Here is a 23,998-nt window from a genome sequence, read left to right as displayed (position 1 = left end):
TGGGCACATAAAAAAAAAAGCAGGGCTCATCTCGAAGGCCGAACTGTCCAAAAGTTAGGAGACAGAGGCACAAAGGAAGTGAGGAGGAGAGGAGGAGGAGGAGAGGGGGTGAGCGTTTGTGAGATGAGAAGAAAGCGAGGGAGGGTGGTGGGCGTATTCATGCATGGCACAGAACAAAAACTCCACTTTTTCTCTCTGTACAAAAAAAAAATTCCAAGGAAAGTGCACCACCATAGCGTCTGAATCTCTGCGACAGGGAATATAGAAAGGCCCTTTTTCTCCAGACTTACATAAATCCAGGGTGAACTGCTGGGCATGTTTGCTCTTATCAGACCCATTGTCTGCCTCCCAGAGCCGCGAGCTGCCCACTGTACCACCGCAGCCCCGAGGCCACGAGACAGCTGAGGCTGCGTCAGCATCCATAACCAGCTCAATCTGTTGCGAATATACAACCTCATCCGCAGTTCGCTAAATGTCTAATCAGTGGAGAGATGGTTTAATGTCTTCTTCTTTCTCCTTTTGTGGTTGGTAAATTATAAAATTGTTCTTCTGAGTCAACATCTGGTAATAAGTGGGACAGACACAGGCTGGTTACTCTGCTGCGTCTCAGTAGGTTCAACTTCCCGTCTGTCTCCTCCTGTGATCATTATTGTGCTTTAATACAGATAAATCTACCATAGCCCAGTCAAACAGTGCATGTGCTAACTCTGCTGCTGCTGCTGCTGCTGCTGCACCCAGACGCTTATCAAATCACCATTTTTCGACTGCAAAACGAACAACATGCAACAAACCGCTCTGCAGTAAACCACAGTGACATTTTAAATGAGTGATAATCGAGAAAGTTGAGGGGGAGGAGGTGGAAGTTGGCTTCTTCACTTTAGTGACACAGATTTCTGCGACGGCTTTAGAGGTCGTTGCTCTTCAAAAAGCTTTTCCCTGTTCGCACCGAATCACAAGTTCTGGTGTGAACTAGTCTGTCTGGAGACCTGTTTTTTCAAAAGGCTGAATTTCTTTAAAAAAAAAGAAAAAAAAGAAGAAGAAAAAAAAAGTGAGGATGGAGGAGGGGCCAAATTGAAAAAAACAACAACAAACAACCAAATGCATTTTCAGATTTCAAAGGCCAGAGTTAATATGCTCTGAAATAGGACGTGTAACTTTGTCAAAATGTGTCAGTTTGGATGGTGTGTAATATACAGGTTGACTATCTTTATTGGCTCTGATTGTGCCAATGGCTGTGCACCTTCCACCAGACTACATCATCTTATTGCACCAGATCTCCACACAGAAGGTCGAGGTGACACTATATAGAACGTATCTGAGTTCATTTTGAGAATTTATATTCAAATAGGGCTCCATATTAAAGGGATAGTTCAACATTTTGACAAATTGGCCCATTGCCATAATCCCTATAGTCATAGCAGTAGGTTTGTTACCTTTAATTGTCAGTGCAAGCTATTTTTAGAGCGGCGGGGCAGAGCTGCGAGTTGCTCAGAGCTACGCTACAGAGGCTAATGGGATTTCTTGGTTTCCCTCATCAAACTCATTAAATACACAATCCAACAACTGCAAAACGCTCTCGTGGACAAGTTGTGACCCGCACATTCACCACGCTATGAGATAATAATGGAACATTACGAGACAGAGTTGTTTTAGAGGGAAATTCATGCAAAAGCGATGATGCGCGTCCTGTCGGGGGCAGTTTTTCGGCAAGCAGTCTCTGCATTTGCCTCTAAAACAACTCCATGGGCAACAAGACTTGCCCATGATACTGAATACTAAATAAACTGCATCCTATATTGCAGAAGTGGAGCTTTTGTGCCTGCATTGTTGTCTTTTCTACGGGAGATGGCTGGGGACAAAAGGGGTTATTGTGATGAAGACATGTTGGGTTAATCACGTGCTGACTCTGACCGAACTGACTAACTAACTGAATCTGCTTTTTCCTGCTCCAAACTTGTATCATTATATGGTCCTTGATGGATTTTTTACGCAACTTTCAAGATAATGACATCATGGCGCCGTGGATGTGGATGACAGAAGAGGCCCCAAAATATGCCACAATGTCCTCAGTAGAAAAAGACCAAAGTCAAAAATTGTGTGTGGTCACACAGTGGCAACTCATCTGACCACTGTGCTCTGCTTTGTTTGGATCTACTTTTTCTTTATGCAAATGCCAACATGTAGGCTAGTTGTATATACCACTACCGTCTATAGCCTTGGCAGTGGGGCTGTCATGCTCTACATATCCAGCTCCACGGCACCATATGCTCCACTTATTTCCACTGCCCAGATTTTTTTGCTAACTGGCAACCCTGCTCCCCACTAACCAAAGCACTCGCTGTTCGCATTGTTGGTGTAAAACCTGGACATCAAGGATTTTGATGTGTTTCTCTCAGAAGTGTCAGCAGGGAGGTTTTTTGGATGCAGTGACATAAAGTTACAGGGTCGGGTTTGAAGATATTATCAGTGCTGCTAGACTAGTGCTCACGGTTTTGCTTTTTAGGAGAATCACAGCACAACCCGCAGTCACTGTGCTTGAACTCTGGGTTGTACGGTGGCGCTGAGAGACCAACACACTGCAATTTAAAGAGGAAGTATGCAAGATTTTTACTTTGATTAAACAGCTTCGGTGTAATTGTGATGGTTAAATGACTTGTTACAGGAGGAGAATGGAGTCTCTCTGCCTTAGTTCAACCTTGCAAGATCAACGGCTCCGGCTCGGTGTCCCAGATCTCGTCTCGGCGGCACCACAACACAAACACACCCCATAATCTGCAATTTCTTGTTTTTGACAGATAAGACTACACAAATATACACAACGTAATGCGTATATGATAAATAATGTTATCCAGCACTCCATGGAATGCCTTTGTGCCAGCTTCGTTGAAAACAAATGCATAGTTCCCCCCTTTTAGAAGACACGTGTTAAAACACAAACATGCTAAAAACTGAGAAAACTGCAAAAACTCACAACAAAATTGAAGAGTTTTCAGTGACAAAAGGTAAAAGACTTGACTGTAGAAGTTTTGAAAAAGGCTACATGCACTAAAGTGGTGTTTGAAAATGAGATTATTGGTTTATTATGGCGACAATGCTGCATAATTCATATTTTATTGCATATCGGTGCTGTTAGTTTAGCATTAGTCTTTAGCCAGGCCCGTCACTCAATCATGTCCCCAGAAACACCTCTGCTGTGAGTTTTTGCAGTAAATGTGTGTAGTATTTGCAGGTGTGTGTACTTAAGTAGCAGTGCATTGAGCTGAGCTCTCGGGGCCACCGTAGATTTGAGCATATTTTTGGGGACAAAATCATAAATCAGCCTCCCCTCCTTTTCAAGTCCATGACGTCAAGAGAGAGCTACATTTTTATGTATCTTCCGGAGCAGGAATTCACAAGTCGTGCAAATGCTGAAAATGCCAAACTCCTTTAACACTCTTAAGCAGTTAAAAACAGCCTCGTGCTGACGTCGAGCACAACACACTAAAGGTCAGACGGAGGTTGGAAAAGACACGCGAGATCAGAGCAGCGCGCGTCGCCGGGTCTTTCCCTCACCCGCTCTCTCTTTCTCTCCCCCCTCGTTGCTGTGACTCAGAGGGCGTAGAAAAGCAAACGGCTCTCCCTCCATCAGTCACTGGAAAACTGGATTAGGATGAATATTGCTCTGAGGTAGCGCTGGGCAAACTGGGTTTCTGACACTCGACACAAAAAACACACGGTTGTGGCAACAGAAAGAAGAAAAAAAAAAGAAAAGGAAAAACACCTTTGCCGAGAGTTGGAGGGAGACACACACAAAAACAGGTCTGGAGATCAAGCGCAGGGCTTTTTATGGCTGCACTTTTATGACTCTGTGTGAACTTTGTGGTTTGAAAAAAAAAAAAAAGAAAAGGAAAAAAAAAAAAAGCAGCGTCAGAACAACAACAGCAGCCTTTGAAAAGTCCTCACGCTGGATGATGGCGATGGAAAATGTGCAAAGCCATTCTCTAACTGTCACTTTATGTCATGTCGGGGATCAACGCAGAAAGTGTATGTCTTGTAAAAACTAAAACAGCGTGAACACACACACACACACACACACACACACACACACACATAGTGTACCCCGGTGTGGAAAGAGCCACACTCTGGGAGGTCACGGTGATCCAGCCATCTGCTGTTGCAATCAGACACTGAAGCGGTGGCCTGACACACACACACACACACACACACACACACACACACACACACACACACACACACACACACACACACACACACACACACACACACACACACGAAACACACCTTCAACACAGACACACACACACAAACACTGCGAGAGCTCACGTTCAGACAAATATACGCGCCGTCTTCCACACAGAAACACACATGAGACTACACACACACACAAACACACATTTTGAAAAGGCTCACTGCCAACACACAAGTGAGCACGGCCCGCAGACACGCGCGCGCACACGCACAGTCGGCAGGCTCAGATTGCAGGAAGCTCTTTGCACGCAGCTCAGTCCACAGCAGCCGGTACTAATCAGCACAATCCACCTGCAGATCGTTATGGATCGCTTACTGCAACTCACACACACACACACACACACACACACACACACACACACACACACACACACACACACACACACACACAGAAACTTGCCTGAACACTCAGCAGCACGTACAGGCTCGGACACGAGCACATGTACAGTCGATAGATCTGCGCTTGAACGCAACACACACAAATCTCCACTTGTGATGCCAATCATGCTGCGTTCATGTTTGAATTTAAATCATAACATATTTCTGTGGCTTCATCATATGGTGCTCCATTTAAACTGAGCTTGTCAATAGATATTCTATAATCAATCTCCAAACAGGAGAGGTTTTTATGTGAGGACTGTTAGAAGAAGATGAAATGTCAAAACAAGGCCACTTTTCCCTTCTGTGTCACATACAACAACAACAACAATACAAGGGGGAAAAAACACACGCGCGCGCGCCATACGCACACGCATAGCTACAGTACACGGAGGGGGGAACGCACACTCATGCCCCCCCACCGGTGTTGTAGGGCTAACCGGTTCCCCACAGGCGCGCCACGCTGCGTTAGCGCGGCCTCACCGGGGATAATTACAGCCTGGCGCGGCAGGGCGAGAGTGGCTCCGAGCCAAACACTGCTGCTGCTGCTGCTGCTGCTGCTGCTGAGAGAGGGAGAGCGAGAGAGGGAGGGGGGGGGGGGGGGGTTTGTAGCGGGAGAGCAATTATCGGAGCACTGAGAGACACGGACCTATAGATTAAGCCCTAATCAATAGGCTGCTAAATTCATCGATGCAATCAGCGCGCCCGTAAAATAAAATAACCAATGAGATCAATCACATTCGTCTTATTCCGACCTTGGGGATCATAAACGCCCCCCCCCAAAAAAAAAAAAAAAAAAAAAAACCGCGCGCGGACAGAAACATTCAGTCGCTTCTTCTTCTGCTTCTCCTTCTCTCTCTCTTTTTTTTATAATTTTTTTTTTTATAAAGAGAATAAAGACTAAAACCTTCAAACGAACCTTATCTGAAAGGAAGGAGAAGCGGTGGCGGCGGCTCTCAGCGCAGCACAAGAAAGATCCCCCCCCCCTCCCTCCCTCCTACCCCCCCCCCCCCTCTCCTCCTCCTCCTCCTCCTCCTCCTTCTCTCTCGTCTGTCGGCCTCTGTCGAGTTCCGCTCATAACCTCGCCACCCACCCTCCCAGTTCCCCGCCTCTCCCTGCTTTCCGCTGCTGGCGGGGAGAGAGAGAGAGCGTGTGCGCGCGCTCTCACACACACACACACACACACACACACACACACACACACACACACACACACACACACACACACACACACACACACACACACCTCTTTATAGCTCTCTCGCTCTGACACGCACCCACAAGCATGCACAGTCTTGCACACACATACACATACACACACACAGGCGCACACACATACAGGCACACAAGCGCATACACACAAGCGCACACACATACACACACGCACACAGAGGCAGGCAGCGTCAATAAAAGGCCCAGCGCTGTGAGAGGCCGCCGGCACTCCACTCCCCCCTCCTGCCACTGCGATTAGCGGAGGCTGGCTGGCTGGGGAGAGGCGCCCCTCTGTTATCTGGGGCGGTGGCAGCCTGTGTGTGTGTGTGTGTGTGTGTGTGTGTGTGTGTGTGGGGAGGGAGAGAAAGAGAGAGAGAGAGAGGGTAGCGCAGAGAGATTAATTTAACTCGTTCGTGGCCGGATCGCTTGAAGCTCCGCTCGGCTCCTGCTCTCCGCGCGGCTCCATCCCGGTTCATGTCAGACACGATGCGCGCGGGCGGGCGAGGAGGAGGAAAATGACGTGCGCGTTAAAAACAAAACAACGTCGGTCGTCCTCAAGGAACAAGGAGACGCAAACAGGGTCACAGCCACTGAGGTCACGTCCTCGCGGTTAATATTTCTGGGAATTTGGGGGAGGTTACTGGGCTATGACACACATATTAAACACGCCGGTTTCCAAAGGCTGGATGTGATAGTTTTGGCCTAAATATCTCAAATTTGACTTAAAAAAAAACCCAACAACAACCTGAAGATAAGATGAATTCAGAATGAATGAGGAAGGTGTTCAGTCCTGAACTGGAACAACTCAGACTCAGTATTAGTCTGCTGGTTCCAGTTTTAAAATGTGCAGATCTGCTAAATGTTTTGAGTTTAAACTGGTCAGACTGAACAATTTGACATTTGAATATTGGCTATATCACCCCAAGTGCTATTGGCAGTTTGAGGCCATACTCAAAACAAGTAGATGGAAATAATTCATAAGATTAATTGAAATAAAAATGTTAATTAAAGCCATCCGTGAGACTATGGGATGTAAATATAACCAAGTAGGCCTAGTTAAAGTGACAGAATGTGTAACTTTCATATGTTCTATATGTTTAAATACTGAGAAAACTGCACTGACTTTGGTTGGAGGCTTTCTGAGGTGGTTGGGGAGTCTCGTTTATCATGAGGTCAGTGGTTTGTCAAGTTCTGGCTACGGCCCTGAATGAAAGTCAGAGGCTGTCACATAAAATGACGAATTTAGGATTTTTAGGAGAAAACGAGTGTGAGTGACATGATGTTTCTGACATGTTCCTGCACTGTAGATGGCCATATTGTGTTATTCCTATTAACCAAGCTGGTACATACAGTGATGTATAGTATTTGACATACTTGAAACTCTCATTTGCATCATGTTGGTCTAAATGAAAGTGGCCTTGGAACCAATTAGATCACATAACCTGTAACACCAAATCAGACCATAAAGTTAATGGACTGGACTAAGTTGTTGAGCTCTGGGGTTTGAAAAATTTGAATTTTGTTTTCATAGATTTGCTTACCATTTATAATTTGGTGATCCAGAACCACTAAAGGTTTTATATTCCCAACTATGTGGAATAAACCACTTGGGAATTTGTTATTCACCATTAATTTGAGTTTGCATCTTTATATTTAAAGTTCAGAAATACAAATGTATGTTATTGTCTTTGATGAATCTGTTTGGAAGTCATAGAGCAAAAACAAACCAGAAAAATTGCTACTGAGCCCATGTTGTTGTCTTAAATCCTGAGACCCCTTTAAAGAGCATGAGACAAATAATGCATGTGGAGTTTTTTGGAGGTCCGTATGACGCCAGGGGCCGATCATAGCTGCCTGCTCTGAGTGGTTTGCTAGACAAAGACTTGTAAACCGCGTTTTTGGCAACAACACCCTCCCTCTCTGGTCTGAATTCGTCAGCTTGGGGACTTTTGCTGCATGTCGCCCCCTTTGATCTTACCTCATGTTTCCTGTCACTCTCTGCCGTCATCAGTCAACGCAAAGGCAAAAATGCCCAAAATAACTTCAGACTAGAGGGGAAATGCAAAAAAAAGAGAAAAGAAAAGAAAAGGTAAATGTAACTCAAGATATAAGTCTGGCGATATCCTATACTTTTTCTTTTTGTCAACAAATCACATGAAGACACCAATGGGCCATTGTTGTAGTGGGTGACATGTTCCTTCACTATGAACAACACCAGTTGGTTTATTTGGAGTAAATCCAAAAAATTTTCTGGTGCCACAAATACTTGGAGGGGCACCACATGTGTATTAATACAGTGCTAAGAATAGTCCCCCAACTAATGCAATATTTACTCTAATATCAATAATATTGGCTGAAAAAGTTGGGGGGTTTTTCACATTTTTACAGGAAAATTACTGAACTTTTTGTAAACACAGAGCTCTATATTTATTTGGGACCTTGTTGTTAATAATAGTATGAAAATATGGGCTGAGTGCTCAGAGGTTGGTGCTGATACCAAAAGACCTTGCTTTGGTTTTCCATGGGATTTGAAGAACAACATGGCTGCAGGTTATGGACTGTACAAAAAAACATGAGGTTTTACCCCTTATGTCCCTTTATATACTGTAGGCTATGTCAGCATACTGGGGCTCTCCACGCTGCCTCGTGGTCGCTAATTGTTGGCACAAAGAGGCCAATTCAACACATTCTTAATCATAGATTGCAGCCGTGCAGAAAAAAAAAGAAAGAAAAAAAAAGCTCCAGTTCAATACAAACAGCCTGGAGCAAAAAGTAGATAATTAAAACATCTGAGGTAAAGTGGCTAGCGACGCAACAACTTTCAAGGCATCTTTCATGAAGGCTGTAATCGCCCCATTAACCTCCACCAGCAGCCTTTATATTTACTGTAAGATGGCTTTAGGAGGGGGGGGGTCGTCTTCTTACCCTGAACGCACCACATGCACGTCTTTAAATTTGGCTGTGGAGCCGCAGAGAGCAGCAGAGCGGAGGGAGACAGACGCTGAGCCCGGGCCCTGCCTGCCTGCCTCGCTGTCAGAGCTCCGAGGTGTCACAGCTCCGGCTTGTTTTTCAGCGTCTGGACCGCTGCTGCTGCTGCTGCTGCTGCTGTCGCCTCTCCTCCTCCTCCTCCTCCTCCTCCTCCTCCTCTGCCTCCGTGCGTCACAGCTAGGTCATGGCCGGACTCCAACAACGGCTCCGATTTCTTGAGCTACTTGCACGCGCGCGCACACACTCACACTCACACACACACACACACACACACACACACACACACACACACACACACACACACACACTCACACTCACACATGCACAAGACACACACACAGAGGAGCACACAAACAGAGATCTGACAAATGATAGGGTGGCGAAGCGAGGCGAGGTGAGCTAATAGTAGGCAGTGCGCCTGCCGACATGCCCGTGGGCCGCGGGTGTTAAATTGTATCCAATTACGGCGCATGCGACGATATGAGGGGGGAATAATAATTCTTCTTGCGTGACAGGGAGATTCGCTTATTTCCCGGGCTCTTTATAAGGAAGGGGTGCGGGGCTGGAGACGTCCAAAACGTCTGCGGGAGAGCCGTGTGTGTGTGTGTGTGTGTGTGTGTGTGTGTGTGTGTGTATGTGTGTGAAGGAAGAGTCTGGTTTTCTGGAGGACATGGCGCGCACATTTCATTAATCAAAATCCAGTTAACCAGATTTGGAGACACGGCGGAGGGGCCAGCAGGGTCCGAGCAATAATTAATATCCATTATTTTGGGCAGCCCCGTGGTCTTAAAGGATGACAATCACACACTCACCATGCACGCACGCACGCACGCGCGCACATGCATACAAACGGACACACACTTGGCAAAGAAGGGATGAGGGATTGCATCAATGTGAAAATGAAATAAACACGCCCAGGCTGAGCTTTGTTATGAAATGTCTCTCCTGCTCATTTATTTGATGGAGTGCACAGTCAAGTAAAAAGAGCAACAGTGCCAGAAGAGGGGTAGGGGCACAGTGCAAGTGTGTGTGTGTTGGTTGGTGTATGTGTGTGTGTGTGTGTGTGTAATTCAGTGGTGGGGCCTCTGTAAACTGCAAACTAAAGTTGCACTCTGGTGTCATTGACGCCCGGGAGAAAAGTTCAACAACTGAAGGGTAAAAAGGGTCAAGTGTCAGTTCATTAGTTCAACGTGTCAGAGCAGCGAGCTGACAGCTGGCAGCGTGTGCACCGGTGGCCACGAAACCACCTACATATGGAGGGGTGGGGGTGTGGGTGGGGGGCATTTCCCCCAATCCAAACGGGCCTCGGTTTGAATATGAAGCGACTCCATTATCCTGCCAATCACACCTCAGCCGCGTCTCCTCAGCATCACTGACACAAGCCATGAGATGATGAACCATCAAGCTGCTGCTGCTGCTGCTGCTGCTGCTGCTGTAGGGGCCTCGTGCGTCGTCTCTTCAAACCTGTTTTGACAGGCACCTCGGAAAGAAGCATGTGTGTGTCTATGTGTGAATTTGTGGGTGTTTGTTTGGCTAATAACATGTAGTTGTTTTTTTTTTAGATGTTCATAAGGCTACGTATCGACTGCTCACGAGAGAGAGAGAGAGCAGCGTGTTTTTCTTCACATTCCAGTCCAAGGCACGTACAAAAATAGAGTATATACTTAAATATATACAGTGTATTGATCTGGTATAAATACAATATAAGAAACAAGTTTAGTATTTCATAAAAAAAATAATGCAAAACAACCTTTCCAAAGGAATACTTGTGCCAAAGTTGCAAACAATGGTAAATACAAAAGAGAAAATTGGGGAAATAAAAAACCCAAAATACTGTCTGAGGGAGGACAAACTCCTTTTACAAGCAACAGCGGTGGTGTGGGACTCGGCCGTCCTACCGAGTCATCTTCAGCGGCCCCCTCCTCCTCACCGCTCTATATTTCTATTGTGCCCCCACCTCCACCACCTATCGATGGGAAAATTGTTCAGAGCTGGCCTGGGATCAATCTCAGCGTAGTTCCAGAGGCTTTCATGTCGGACACGGGGGGTGCTTTTTGAAAGGCGTGTTTTTCACCTCATCTCCTGCAGAGAAGTGAAAAGGTAATTGCTGCAAATGCTAAACTAACACCTTGTTATGATTGCCTTTCAGCGGCCCTTTATGATTTTTTTCTCCCCCCCCCTCTCTTACTTTCTTTATTTCTTTCTTTTTTTGAGGTATGCCAAAATGCTGCAGAATGCAGGAGCGAAGATGGTGGCGGTGGTGTAGAGGAGGGGGAAATTGTTTTAAGACCTTTGGGATGCAGCAGATGCCTTTCACATTAGGAGGATCTTTAGAGTCACTCCTTTCTTGCTCCTCTCTGATGATAGCATTGCAGAGAGCTGCTGCTCTGTACAGTGTGTGTGTGTGTGTGTGTGTGTGTGTGTGTGTGTCTTTAGGATATTAAATAGTAAAGGATGGGGATTAATAATGGAACCTGACAGCTCATCTCCGGCTTCTATCTGCCTGACTGTCCCCCCAATCTTCTCTTCCATTCCCTCCCTACCTCTTTTTTCTCCCTCTCAGTTTCTAATCCGCTGCGTCTCTCTCTGGCTCTGACCCTCCTTCATGTTCCTTCCCTCCAGCTCTTTTGTCTCCCTCTCCCTCTCTCTCTGTGTCTCTCCGTCCGTCCTCTCTCTCTTTCTCTCAGGGCCCTCGGTCTTTCAGGGTCATGTCAGGAGAGTAGAAGAGCACGTTGGTGTCATCGTCGTCGTCATCGCTGAGGCTGACCAGGTCAGCTTGTGTGTAGCGCACAGCCCCGGGGTGGTACTCTCCGATGCGAGTCCTGTCACACAGCCGCGACTGCAGAGCCAGCTATAAAAAAAAAACAGACGCACACACACAGAGAGTTTGGAGTTAACACACATGATTTGTGCCGGTGTAAAGCGCGTGTTTGCACTAAGCTGGCTAAATTTTGAAAAATGCTCCCTTCTCTCTCTCCGCTCTCACCATCCATCCACCCTGAGCTGGTGTTTTTTTACGTGGTCCCCTCAGGTTGATAGATCTGAAAAACCTGGCTGAGTGTTTCTTCACACAAGTCCTCGTACAGAAGAGGTGTGACAGGCTGCCATTCACTGTGACAGACACCGCCACATAACATCCTGTGTCAAAGCTGAGAGCCCCAGCCAAGAAATAAATAAATAAAATGCAGGGTCGTCTGGCGATAGAGTAGAAACTGGTTCAACTTTTGCTGTTAAAGCTGTATGTTTTTCCTCTTTTACTCACATCATTGTGATGTAAGAATTGCTTGATAACTTTATAGAGTTTTAAAATCTTGCCATAGTATTATGAAAGGTTTAGTGCAGAGGTGGGCAACCTGCGGCTCTTTCATCCCTCTGCTGTGGCTCCTGTGGTTTAGAGAGGGCGAGCCGAGCTCATTTTGGAAAAAAGAAATAATGTGAATAAATAATGGCTATTTAGTTTTTTTTTCGTTGAAATAGTTGGTGCTCTTGTGACATTAAAATAAAACTTGTTTTAATATTTTGTTGATCTTTATATGCGTCACCTCACTACATCAAAAGTAAACATCACTCACACCTCACAGATGAGAGCTTTCAATCGTGATATGGATACGCTGTGCAGTGAAGTTCAGGGGCAGAAATCACATTAACCAGGTGAGAGAAATAATTTAATGAGCTATTATTTTGAAAATATATATTTCTATATCGGACCCTGAACTGATGTATTTTTACATTATTTTTACTTATTAATGTAAGAGAATATGCTGCAGCTGACTCTACAATGCAGGGTTTTCTCTCAGCCAAAAGCGGCCGCCTAAGTGATTTTGGTCACCTCCTTGGTTAAAGCATGTGTGTTTGTGCATGGGGGGGCGTTCAAATGTAGCGTCTCTTGTGCACATGTAACGGAGGTCTGCGGAGTATAGCCACTTACAGTCACGAGGGACCAGTGAGGTGAAGTGACGACTTGTGGCGGTTAGCAGTACTGATGTTAAACTCACCCATAAAAGATGTGCAAACTCGATCGCCAAGTGGTCATTGACCTCTTGGCGAAACGGTTTGCAGCGTTGCCCGCGGTGCAGTAGACCGGGGTTCGAAACTCACCTGGGGCATGCCTATAACAACACAACGCAGACAGCCGCTGAATGCATAGGCCTATTACTTTCAATGTAGACGAGTGTATTGTGCGCTCGACATAACCCAAAGCAACGTCGTAGTGGCGTGCATTCGGTGTGATGGCCTTGTTTTTTGGTGCATGTCAATTTAGTAGTAAAAAAGGTTTTGTGGCAAATGGCTCTTTTAGTGGTTAAGGTTGCCGAACCCTGGTTCAGTGCAATGTCAGGAACAGTATAGTTTGGGTTTTGTTTCCGTAGGGTTGTGTGAGTACTGCGTCAAGTCGACAATGTACCCCCGCCTCGCCTGATGTGCACCACCAAAAAATTCTAACTTCGCGCTGAGGCAACGCAGACCATAGGAGCTGTGATTGGTCAGCTCAGAACGTCATTTCCAGCAGGTAGCTTTCCTCAACTCGACTCTTTCAGTGGGCAATAGACCACCTCTGCAACGTCTTCTCCTTCGTCTGCGAATCAACATTTGCAATAAAAGCATTTGTCGTTCAACATCGATCAGTGACTCCAAAATAGTGTTGTCACGATACCAACATTTTGGTACCGGTATCGGTACCAACATGTTTTTCGATACTTTTCGATACTTTTTGGTACTTTTCCAAATAAAAAGAGAACACAAAAAATGTCATTATTGACTTTATTTTAATAGGAAATCTTAGAACTATAACATATGCATCGGTAATCAGTAAATCAGTAAACAGTTACTGCTGCTGCAGGATTAAATTTCCATCTATATTAATCTGAACTCTTCCTAAATTAAAACATTAGTGGTCTGTTTAAAAATGAATATCAACTTGTTTTCTTTGCATTATTTGAGGTCTGAAAACACTGCATCTTTTTTAGTTTTTTTGACCAGTTGTAATTTTTGGGAGAAATTGTTATCAGTAGTTTATAGAATGAAACACAAACGTTCATGTTACTCAAAGACACACCTATTGTTTCCCATATGTAGACCAAATTGATTCTGCCCCGTGGTACCGTTTTAAATGCGTCAGTACCCCGGTACCACTCTAGTACCGGTATACCGAACAACCCTACTCCAAAATCGTCCGTTTCACTTCGATCGCAATTGATAAACAAAGTTTTACAAATGACCCCTCTGAAACCACACACATCCCTAGCGGTATGGCGGTGAATTGCACAGTGACGCCTTCCCTTCACGCACAACTTCGAAAGGTGCACGATGGCGTCAAAACACCGGCGTGGTTACGGCATGGAATTGACGCAGGAACATAAGCCAGGCTTTAGGCTACACACTCAACGACTGTCGGGCAGAATGGCCTAATTCAAAGCTTGTCGTAAATGATTATATCTAAAGAATTCTCGAGTGCAATTATTTAACTGCTCTCGATCAAGTTTGGACCCTCTTCAATCTCCTCTAATCGTAAATATCAAACATGTTTTAATATTGATTCCAAATTGGGCCGCCTCCGAACAGAAATACCCGCATCACCCAATGGGAGCGAGCAAACTGGGAAGCATCAATGACGTCGGCAAGTTGGCATCAACATCTCCATCATCATCGACCATCATGTCTGAAAATCTTCTCAGCCAGGATTTCACCAATATTCTTTCTCTTTCTTTTTTTTTGTTGGCTGTGTAAAAGAACGTGGCCTCCGTTAACGAGCTGACGACACTGATCATCAACATGGATCGGTCCATATTTATTTTTCCCCAGAAGTCGCGTGTTTATCCCACAATTTTTCTGCAGCAGGTGTGTGTGTGGTCTTGCAGTTTGGGGGATTATTATGTTTAAAACTGGTATAAACTGTTTTGGTTTTTCTGTGGTCTCCCATGTTTTAAAACCTGTGAAGAATTTTAAAGCCACCAGCAAAAAGTGTTCCTACACCTACAGAGCCCACTGTCTTTAGCCATAGCTGCAGGTCAACTGAGTGAATCAGAAAACATGCTGTGCTATACACATGCATAAAAACATGGTAATTCAGTAGTTTAAAAAATGTAGTGCTGTTAAAGTGCTGCTTTGGTGGGGGATGACTATATTCAACCTTAAGCGAACATTTAACAGACATTGAATTGTGTTTTTCAAATTTTCTACAACCCCTTTTTTTCTGGTCTGGCCTGTGCACTGTGACAGAAAACTCTGGTTTACCAGTGTCGCACTCTGCTCCTCTCACTGGGAGCATGCTGATAAAAATCTACTACAGATTATATACGACCACCTCGCACAACTAACCATTTAAAACTCAGGTGTTCATTAACCAAACTGGCCTCCTGTGAATCGTCCATCCACTTGTTACCCATATCTGAAACAAATGCTTTAACAGCTCATTTCAAATCCTAATAGAAGTGATCACAAAACATAGAGGTTGCCATTAAACTGGATTAATGTTGGTTCTGTCTCAGACACTTCTAATGTCCTGGTGTAACATGTTAAAATCATTTTCTCACGCTGGTTTGGTGACGAAAGCAGAGACGAGTAACCAACTACAACTGAACGGTGACTGTCTGTTTAAACAAATTGCAGGTGATCACAGGGGAGCGTGAGGAGGCCCAACGTTTTTAATCTAAACAGCCGAAACTCGGCAGAGTAGCCGGTGTTGACGTAGTTCCAAGATTGCGGCGATACTGCGAGATAGGAGATTGGGAGCAGCTCTTTTTCCTGCATGAGCACAGGAGAAGAAGTGAGAGGTGAGCTCATTGCAGAGCCACAGGCGGTTCAGCTGTATGGCTAGAATGCAGATCAATATCAGGGAAGGAAGGAGAGAGAGAGAGAGGGAGACGGAGCGAAAGGGGAGGAGGGTGGTGGGGGGGTGCGAGAGGGAGAGCACACAGGTGGGAGGGAGATGCTACACACAAAGGAGAGCAGCAGAAATAATGTAAGAGAGATAAATGCTGGAGATGCTGTAGCAGGTAAGAGGGAACAGAGGCAGGGGAAGAGACACGTATACGGCGCGGTAGATAGAGATAAGACAGAAACAACAGCAACAACAACAACAGTGGGAGTAGATAAAGAGAGAAATACAAGGCGGACGGACAGCAGCATGTTTAGAAACCAAAATCTTAGGAGTTATGCAGGTAACCAGCCGACACATTTAGTTACTGTAAAAAAAAGAAGAAAATAAAAAAGAAATCCTTGTATGCATAGAGCAGATTTGAAATCAGAGCAGGCCACTGTAGAGTTTGAGTTTCGGTTGCACTAACTCAACTCTGGCCACGTCTTGTGGTCGCTTCTGTTGAACTTCTCAAAGCGTAATTGCACCGAAACCAGGAAGTGGTGGGAAACCTGCTCTGGGAATGTCACGATTTTGGTTCAATTCTCTTCCTTTGTCTCACAATTCAACTCTCAATTTAGTAAATGCAGGGGCACTATTTTTAGACTCTCACTCCGGAGCGTCGTATCAGACCGTTCACTCATTCAACTTGGTACAATCTCCTGTCTGTAAGAAAACAAAAACATATTTAAAGTGTTTTGTTTTCTCATGCAGGGGCCATCACCGCCGGCATCAAAGTTTGGCTTGTTTTTCTGGAAACTGTGCTTTTTACGAGCGGCTCCCAGCGGCAGTGAACATCCTCTCTGCTGCAGTGTTGGTGCCAAGGAAACATATCCTTATCTACTACGCTGTGCGGCACGGAGCCTGATAATCAGTCTGAACTGCCATTTTGTTTCCCTTCATTCATTCAGCCCTGACAACGAGCCAGATTCTTGTTGGGAGTCGCGGATCTTTTGTTGTGGCCTAACCAATCGCTGGGCGAGCGGCGTATCCGTCCCAACACTGACATTCTCAGTGGACATGAAACCTGCGTTACTCACTCGTTAGTAGGTTGATTTATCTTTACCTGTACAGCTGCATCACCCTCATCTGCACATTTTAAGGGGAGACACTACAGGTGAATAGGGTAAAAATTTTAACCAATACATATCACCATGAAACGTCCCAAGTTTATCACTTACATTAAGAGAAATATTGTCAAATTTTATGTTTAAATATGTAAATGAGGCAATATCCAATGGAATATATGCGCTAATTTGCATACATCCCCAGAACCAAAATCTGAACGATAGATAAAGCCCCTTTCAAAATTCTTGTTTTATTTTGTTGACATATTAGAGCCAGAAGTTTTTACAGAGGGGATTTTGGATATCTCTTTTTATCACTCTGTAAATGAGAAAATACTGTCACCAGCCCTAAAAAGTCTAATTTCGCCCTGTTTTTAGGAATAAAACGTTGTATAAATCAGGCTCTGAATGACATATCAACAATCCCCTCTGTAAAAACTTTCAGAATATAGACAGGAATAAAACTGGAAGGTTTGCTGTCTGTAAGTGCTGTTGAAGTGGAGATTTCTAGCTCAGAGTCTGAGGAAAAACTCATTTTGAGAAAACAGCCTTTAAAGACTTGTACTGTAAAATTCCATAGATTGTTAATGTAAATCGTACTTTTACGATTGGTTGCGGATATGGAGGAAATGACCATTTTTGGAGAGAGCTCTACAATGATACCTGACATGACATGGGTCAGACAACAGGCACAGCACAGTATGTCACAGCAGCATGCTAACTTTTGGTGAATTTAGGAGAAATCTACTGACAAAAGAGACAGAATGAAGTAAAATAACCACCTTAATGTGAATTTTCTACTATTTCTTTTGACTTTTCTGAAAGAATACATGTTAAGGAAGAAAAATAGCCCAAAGTCTCAAAATTGATCAGTGCATGAAAAAACATGCCTTAATCCTGTTAAAGCTCTGATTGGCTGATTGTAGGGAAATGGCCATTAAAGAGCACAACACCAGACTTTATTTGAATCTGGACGTTTCAGAGCTGGGGGCGGTAATTCAGACGGAGCTGAAATAAGGGTACGGGTCTTTTGAAATGAAATGGACTATATCAAGATAATCTCCATAAATTAGACAAAGGGTTTTCAAGGTCTGACACTCCCAGCTCCCTCTGCCCTTGGTGAGTTATGCTGTGGGCTAAGACTTGACCCCCATTTTAAAGGCCTCAATTATACTGCTTTGCGGATGCGCAAGGGAGTTGTCGGTCCACGCGGCGCCTTGCCGCACGCTCTTTGATGATGAAATTTATGCCACCTTAGCGGACCTTTGTGTACTTGCGGATGCAGGGAGTATAACACAAGCCCAAGACTGAATTATTTTACATTTTCCCAAACTGGAGTTTGCGTTCTGCCCAAGGAGTTCTGGACGGTTTCTGTGTGAGTTAATGGACGTTTTAAACACGACAGACTCGTCTGTGTGTTCAGTCTTTTCCTGTGTTTCCACTCAGCGCTCTTAAGAAGAAGTGCTTTGGGTTGTGGTTGCCTAATTGCTTCCATGAGTTGTGTGTCACATCCATTGCGGGCTGTTCTCTCCCGTCACACCTCCCTTTCAACTCGGCACCAAAGGGGAACTAACCTGTAGTTTGCCGGTTCGCGAGTGTTTTTCTCCGAGGTATTGACGAAACACTTTGCTGTCATCTCGCAAAGCTGGTTATTAAGCTATTAAATAAAAAAAAAACGCCATTGCGAGAAGCCTCGACTTTCTTCATTAAACACCAAACAAAACTTTATTAATAAAACTGCAAAAATATACATTTGAAATCTGTGAATCAGTTCACAGGATGGTAGAAGATACCGATTCTCACGTAAACCCAACCATACTGTGGATTTGTGCCCTACTTCTTAAAATCCACTCAAGCCAGAATACCGGGCGGAGGAAAAGATTAAAGTCGCCATCAACTCCTTCAGTGGTGCATTAAGACAAAGGGACAGAAAAACAAACATCTGTACACGTCTTTTAACTGCCTCTAAAAGCACCGTAGGTAAAGACTGACGCAGACGGAGAGGGAGCCACAGGAGGCAGGTCTGGAGAGGCGGTGCGCAGATTCGTTGCATTGAGAGATGAATGTTTTGATGCTGTTACAAACCCCCTCCTCAGCCATCGCCACCGCCGCTGCCACCACCACCTCCCCCCTCCCCCTCCTCTCTCCCCCCTCCTCTCCGCGGCCAATCTCACACCTGATGTGTGGGGGCTGCTGGGAGTCGCATGCCAAGATGAATAACAACCGGCTGTTAGTCACGATAGAGCACGACCACACACGCCGCCTGTGACTCCCCCTCCCTCCCTTCCTCCCTCTCTCCCTCTCTCTTTCTTCCTTCCTTCCTTTCTTCCTTCCTGTCATCTTCTTTCTCGCGCCCGCTGACACACACAAACAGCATTTTCTGCGTGATTTACGGACACATTGAGATTCCATTTCACTCCTCTGTCTCTCTCTCTCCCCGACTCACCACAGTGCAACATTGACATTTGGGTTGAAGGTCATACCACACATTCCTCTCCTCCACATCGCGCTCATGACCCGTTATCAGTGCGGTTGGTGATACGGGGTAGGTGACAACGTGTGTGTGTATGTGTGTGTGAACTGAGACCACAGAGATTTTTATTTATTTATTTATTTTTAGCCTCATGGTTCAATATCATGTCCAGCTCGTATCGAGAGATACCGTCAATGTCTGTGGATTGAGACAAATCTGTGGAGAACTGTATTGATTGTGGTGTTTATTGAAATGCAACCAGTGTGGTTTGTGGTTCAAGTGAGAAAAACATCATCCTTCTTGTAATTGTGTTTTCATTACATTTCCCTAAAAGCTCAATTTGAGGAGGAGATAAAAAAAAAATGAAGTCAGCAATTTGTAATTTTACTCTTTAAATAAGGGAATTTTGGTGCTAGACCCAACAATTATTTCCTGCATAGGTGATGTGCGAAGACCTCAGACAGATGGTACGAGTCAATCTGGAGAGTGGTGTAATTACATATTCTCAGGCAATTATTTCTCACCAGGAAGACGGCTCGACATACAGTAGGGAGGTAGGGGAAAGATTGAGGATTAGCACATCAGTTAACTAAAACTTATAAGAAGTGCAGGTGTTGTTTGAATTCAGACTCAAACATATATTCAGTTCACGCTCAATGAAAACTCAGAAAATGAGCAATATTCTCTGTGGGTTTTTTTTTTTGAGCATTTTTATTTAAAAACTTACTGAAGTGATTGATCGATTATTTTCTGTCAATTTATAACTTATTTCAGTTGAAATCCTCTGCATACTGCTGGTACGAAACACACACACATACACGCCTCTTGTTTACAGCAGACACATCTTTTTTTTTTTTTTTTTGTGTCGTCCATCTAATGCACATCTGTTGAACAGATCTGCTTTAATTTTAACGGATGAAGCTGTCTACACGTTTTAAGCACTTAACTGCAAATTAAGTGTTTTTCAGACTCCAAATCTTGTTTTCTTCCTTTTTATGTGTTAACTATATTGTTTGTGTGTTGGGTTTGGAACGCTGTCAAAATGTGTCAGGAGGCGCAGCGGTGCTGTGGCACTTTGTGTAGACACTGACTGAGGGCTCCTGCTGCTGATACTGAACACGCTGCTTACGCTACAAAGACAGGTGGTGCATTTTTCACCCTCCTGTTTTTAATGCGCATTTTCAATTTACGACCCCACCCCCCCTCAAAAAAAATGTCACAAATTAAAAAAAAGAAACATCCCAAAAAGAAAGAAAGTTCTCACGCTTCACTGAGGTGGAAAAGGTTGGTGCATCAATGAAAAGAAGTGCGAGGGAAACTGGTGTTGCCGATTAATGATGACACACATGGAGCGTATGACTTCAGTCTGTTGGCGCCACCGACAGATTGTTTCTTTGACCTTGGTCAGATCTGTACAGAAGAGTAAAAGGGCCACTCATGAAAAATAAAATGAGAGGAGCTTTTTTTTTTCATTATGCACTTCGAGAATAAAGTCTAAATGTTGAGAATAAAGTCGAAAATTCAATGTAATGTCAATATTTTTAACACACTTGATATTATATCTATTAAATATGCAGCTGGATAACTTCAGAAACATACTCTTACCATTACACTCCAAGGATTCGTGCAATTGTCAGTCGCTATCCACTCATTTTGAAATTTTGACTCTACTCTCGACATTGTATTTCGACTTTATTTTCAAAGTGCATTATGAAATGAGTGGCCCAAATACTCCTCTGTAGATCTGGCATGAACGTGCGTTTTCAAATCTACCAATCTATCTACTTCTAGTGACTGTTTATAATCAAATCTCATTTACCTGCTCTACATATAAATAAAAATAAACAGGTATGAGTTGTTGTTTTTAGCCAAGCAGTCTTTCACTGTCACATCATATAGGAATCATAATGTTCGCATCTCAAGTGCATCCTCAATGCATCGTGGGTGTGTTGACACCTGTACTTAAAGCTGTTCACTTGTAATCAAACCATCAGATGTTAAATGGTAAATGGACTTGCACTTATATAGCACTTTTCTAGTCACTCGGACCACTCAAAGCGCTTTACATTGTATTGTCACATTCACCCTTTTACACACACATTCATACAGCTCTGTGTGCACAGACAGGCTTGGAGGCTAATCATTCACACACATTCATACATCAGACGATACATCGGAGGACAGGTGTGGGTTCAGTGTCTTGCCCAAGGACACTTCGACATGCGGACTGGGGGAGCTGAGAATCGAACGATAGGAAGGAACAGATGTAAAAGCTTATTTTGTGACTTCAAACTTAAAGGGATAGTTCACCCAAAATTCAAATTTCACTCATTATCTACTCACGCTCATGTCGACTAAGGGCTGGGAGAAGTTTCAGAGTCCTCCGTGCCTTCTCGGAGTTACAGGGGCCTCGGCGCAGCACTGCATGTCCATATGACGGTTGCAAAATTAAATAAGTCTATATTTTAAGCTTGTTTGTAGCGGAAGCTTCCAGCACTGCTCTTCCTGGTCCGTCCAAATCGTGCAAAATTTAGAGCAGTGCTGGGAACTTACGCTACAAACAAGCTTAAAATATAGACTTTTTTTTTTTTTTTCCGGAACAATTTCTCATGTCGGGGCTTCAATACAAGAGGGACATTACAGACGAGCAGTATGGAGGTATTTGGATGTTTTTTGGTGTGTGTTTTTGGACGAAGAAAATTGAGCCCCATTCGCAACTGTCATATGGACACGCAGTGCTGCGCCGAGCCCCGCTGTAACTCAGAGAAGGCACGGAGGACTCTGAAACTTCTCCCAGCCCTTGGTCGAGTAGATAATGAGTGAAATTTGAATTTTGGGTGAACTATTCCTATAACATGCAAACCGCAAACTGGGGTCAATTTAGAAATGACGTCTAAACTCGTAATCAGAGCCAGTGGATGGAAAATTTCTTTTTCAGATTTCCTAAAAATTCTCAAAACTGTTTTATCTCTTCACCTGACGTCTGAAATGTGTCCTGCATATTAAATGTGGTGTGTGTTTGAAAAGATGGTCAAAACACAACAGTCAGTTATTAAAAGAGATAACGAAGAGTCTTCTGTATTGATCAGGCTCCCAGTGGCTCTGTGGAAATTTTCTGACCTGTGTTGAGATTTCCTAAACTAAATATTAAACAATTACGCGTAGATCATCTGAGAGCATCGCAAGGGCGGTAATCCACTTCAATGACTCAGGGTCTGGGAGTGATGATTTCTAAATTCAGTTTCTGCATCGTCACACCTGCCAGTGTTTCACAGTCTGCCTGCTCCGTATGTCAGTGAGCATTTTCACTTTTACAGACAAATTTTGGCTCGACCATTTCTATTAATATGGCCCACGCGTTTGGTTGGAGACGTGATGTTGAAATTGTAATTCATTGATAACGATAAAGAAGGTTAATTCAGATTAAGTGGAGTGCACACAAAAGAATTGGCAATAAGCCCACTAAGAAATGATCCACCAAGGACACATGGATGATTCTTTGATTTTGTCTGGCTCTAAACACGGAGTGGTTAAGTCTCCCAAGGCGCCAATCTCTCCCAATACTTGCATTACTTTTAAGCACTCAATAGACCACCTGATCTGACAGACCTAATTTAGTGAGCTTTACTGAGCCTACAACACAGACGGGTGTTCAATAGTAGTGTTCGTAGTGTTAGTATGCCGTGAGTTATTTCGCCAAAGAAAAAAAAAAAAGCTTTTGCATAAGTCCTTGTAAGACACTTGTCTCTACATATGCTTCAACTTGAGCTGACAACTAACATCCATCCTCACACGAGCGCAGCTAGAAATGAAAATATTCTCCTATATTTCAAGCATATGGGAAGTGAAAACACAAAAAAAAGCAAAAACCATTCACTCGTAAGCCTTTCACCCACTGAATTCTGGGAAAAGGCTTCAGCCACCTGTGACCCTGAAAGGAGTGAACAACGGCGCATAGCAGAGGACAGATGGAGAGATGGAATTCAGAGGTTTACAAAAGCCTTTTCAGACGAGGAAACTGTAACAGCGCTGGCTCTGCATCTGTTTGTTACAGTGTTGGGTTTTATTTTTTGTTTTTTTTTCCCCCTCCAGCAACGCCACAAAGCTCTAGGGATGGCAGCGTTTGGTCAGTCAGTTCACCACTTGGTTGGATCCCTAACTGAAAATATTTCAACAACTATTGGGATGGAGATTTTATGACAACGACGTCCCAAGAATCTGGATCCCCACGAGGTTTGTGACGGACACTTGCGTCCACATCTGGATGAAGAGCGGTAATGATATGAGCCCGTTTTTTTTGTGTTTGGGCCCCTTTCCTGTTCTCCTGACCTGGTGCACCTGGGCCCATTTCCCCAATTAGGAGCCGGGGCATAAATACTGGAAGAGTGTGAGTGTGAGTGAGGAAACGGCATAGTGCGTTTTGGCTGTTTTGGCTGCTATTATTATTATAAATTGATCTGTGTTTCCCAGCTGTTGGTTTTTCATTCGTTCCCCCCTTGTTTTCATAGTTCTCCATTTATGATTAAAATCTTTTTCCTGTTATTTTGTTTTCATTGGCTCTTCCCTGTGCCTCGAGACATTGAGGATGGGGCCTCGTCTGCGATCTGAACCCCCTGGACCTGGCTTTTCAAAAACAAGTAGCCAATGTTAACATGCTAACTTTTCCCCCCATTTTTATTTTTATTATGTATTTTTTATTTACTTATGTAGTATTTGTATTCTTACTTTATTATGTATTTAAGTTCCTTTCTTTTGTTAGTGATTTATATTCATTTATGT

At 44.1% G+C, this 23,998-nt stretch overlaps 1 protein-coding gene across 1 annotated transcript in view; it reads right to left on the bottom strand.

Annotated features, from left to right (window-relative positions):
- Positions 1-9,751: 9,751 nt before the first annotated feature.
- Positions 9,752-23,998, bottom strand: part of LOC146965247 (cyclic AMP receptor-like protein A) — a 58,646-nt gene continuing 44,399 nt past the window's right edge. The window contains exon 13 of the mRNA XM_085765661.1: positions 9,752-11,677. Within this exon, the coding sequence (XP_085621787.1) occupies positions 11,510-11,677 (168 nt within the window). The 3' untranslated portion in view covers positions 9,752-11,509. The remainder of the gene's footprint in view (positions 11,678-23,998) is intronic.

Source organism: Trachurus japonicus, chromosome 21, assembly GCF_045865225.1.
Source record: "Trachurus japonicus isolate A0001 chromosome 21, Traja_1.0".
Taxonomy (NCBI): domain Eukaryota; kingdom Metazoa; phylum Chordata; class Actinopteri; order Carangiformes; family Carangidae; genus Trachurus; species Trachurus japonicus.
Note: the sequence above shows the minus strand (reverse complement) of the source record. Positions and strands in the feature narration are given on the sequence as shown.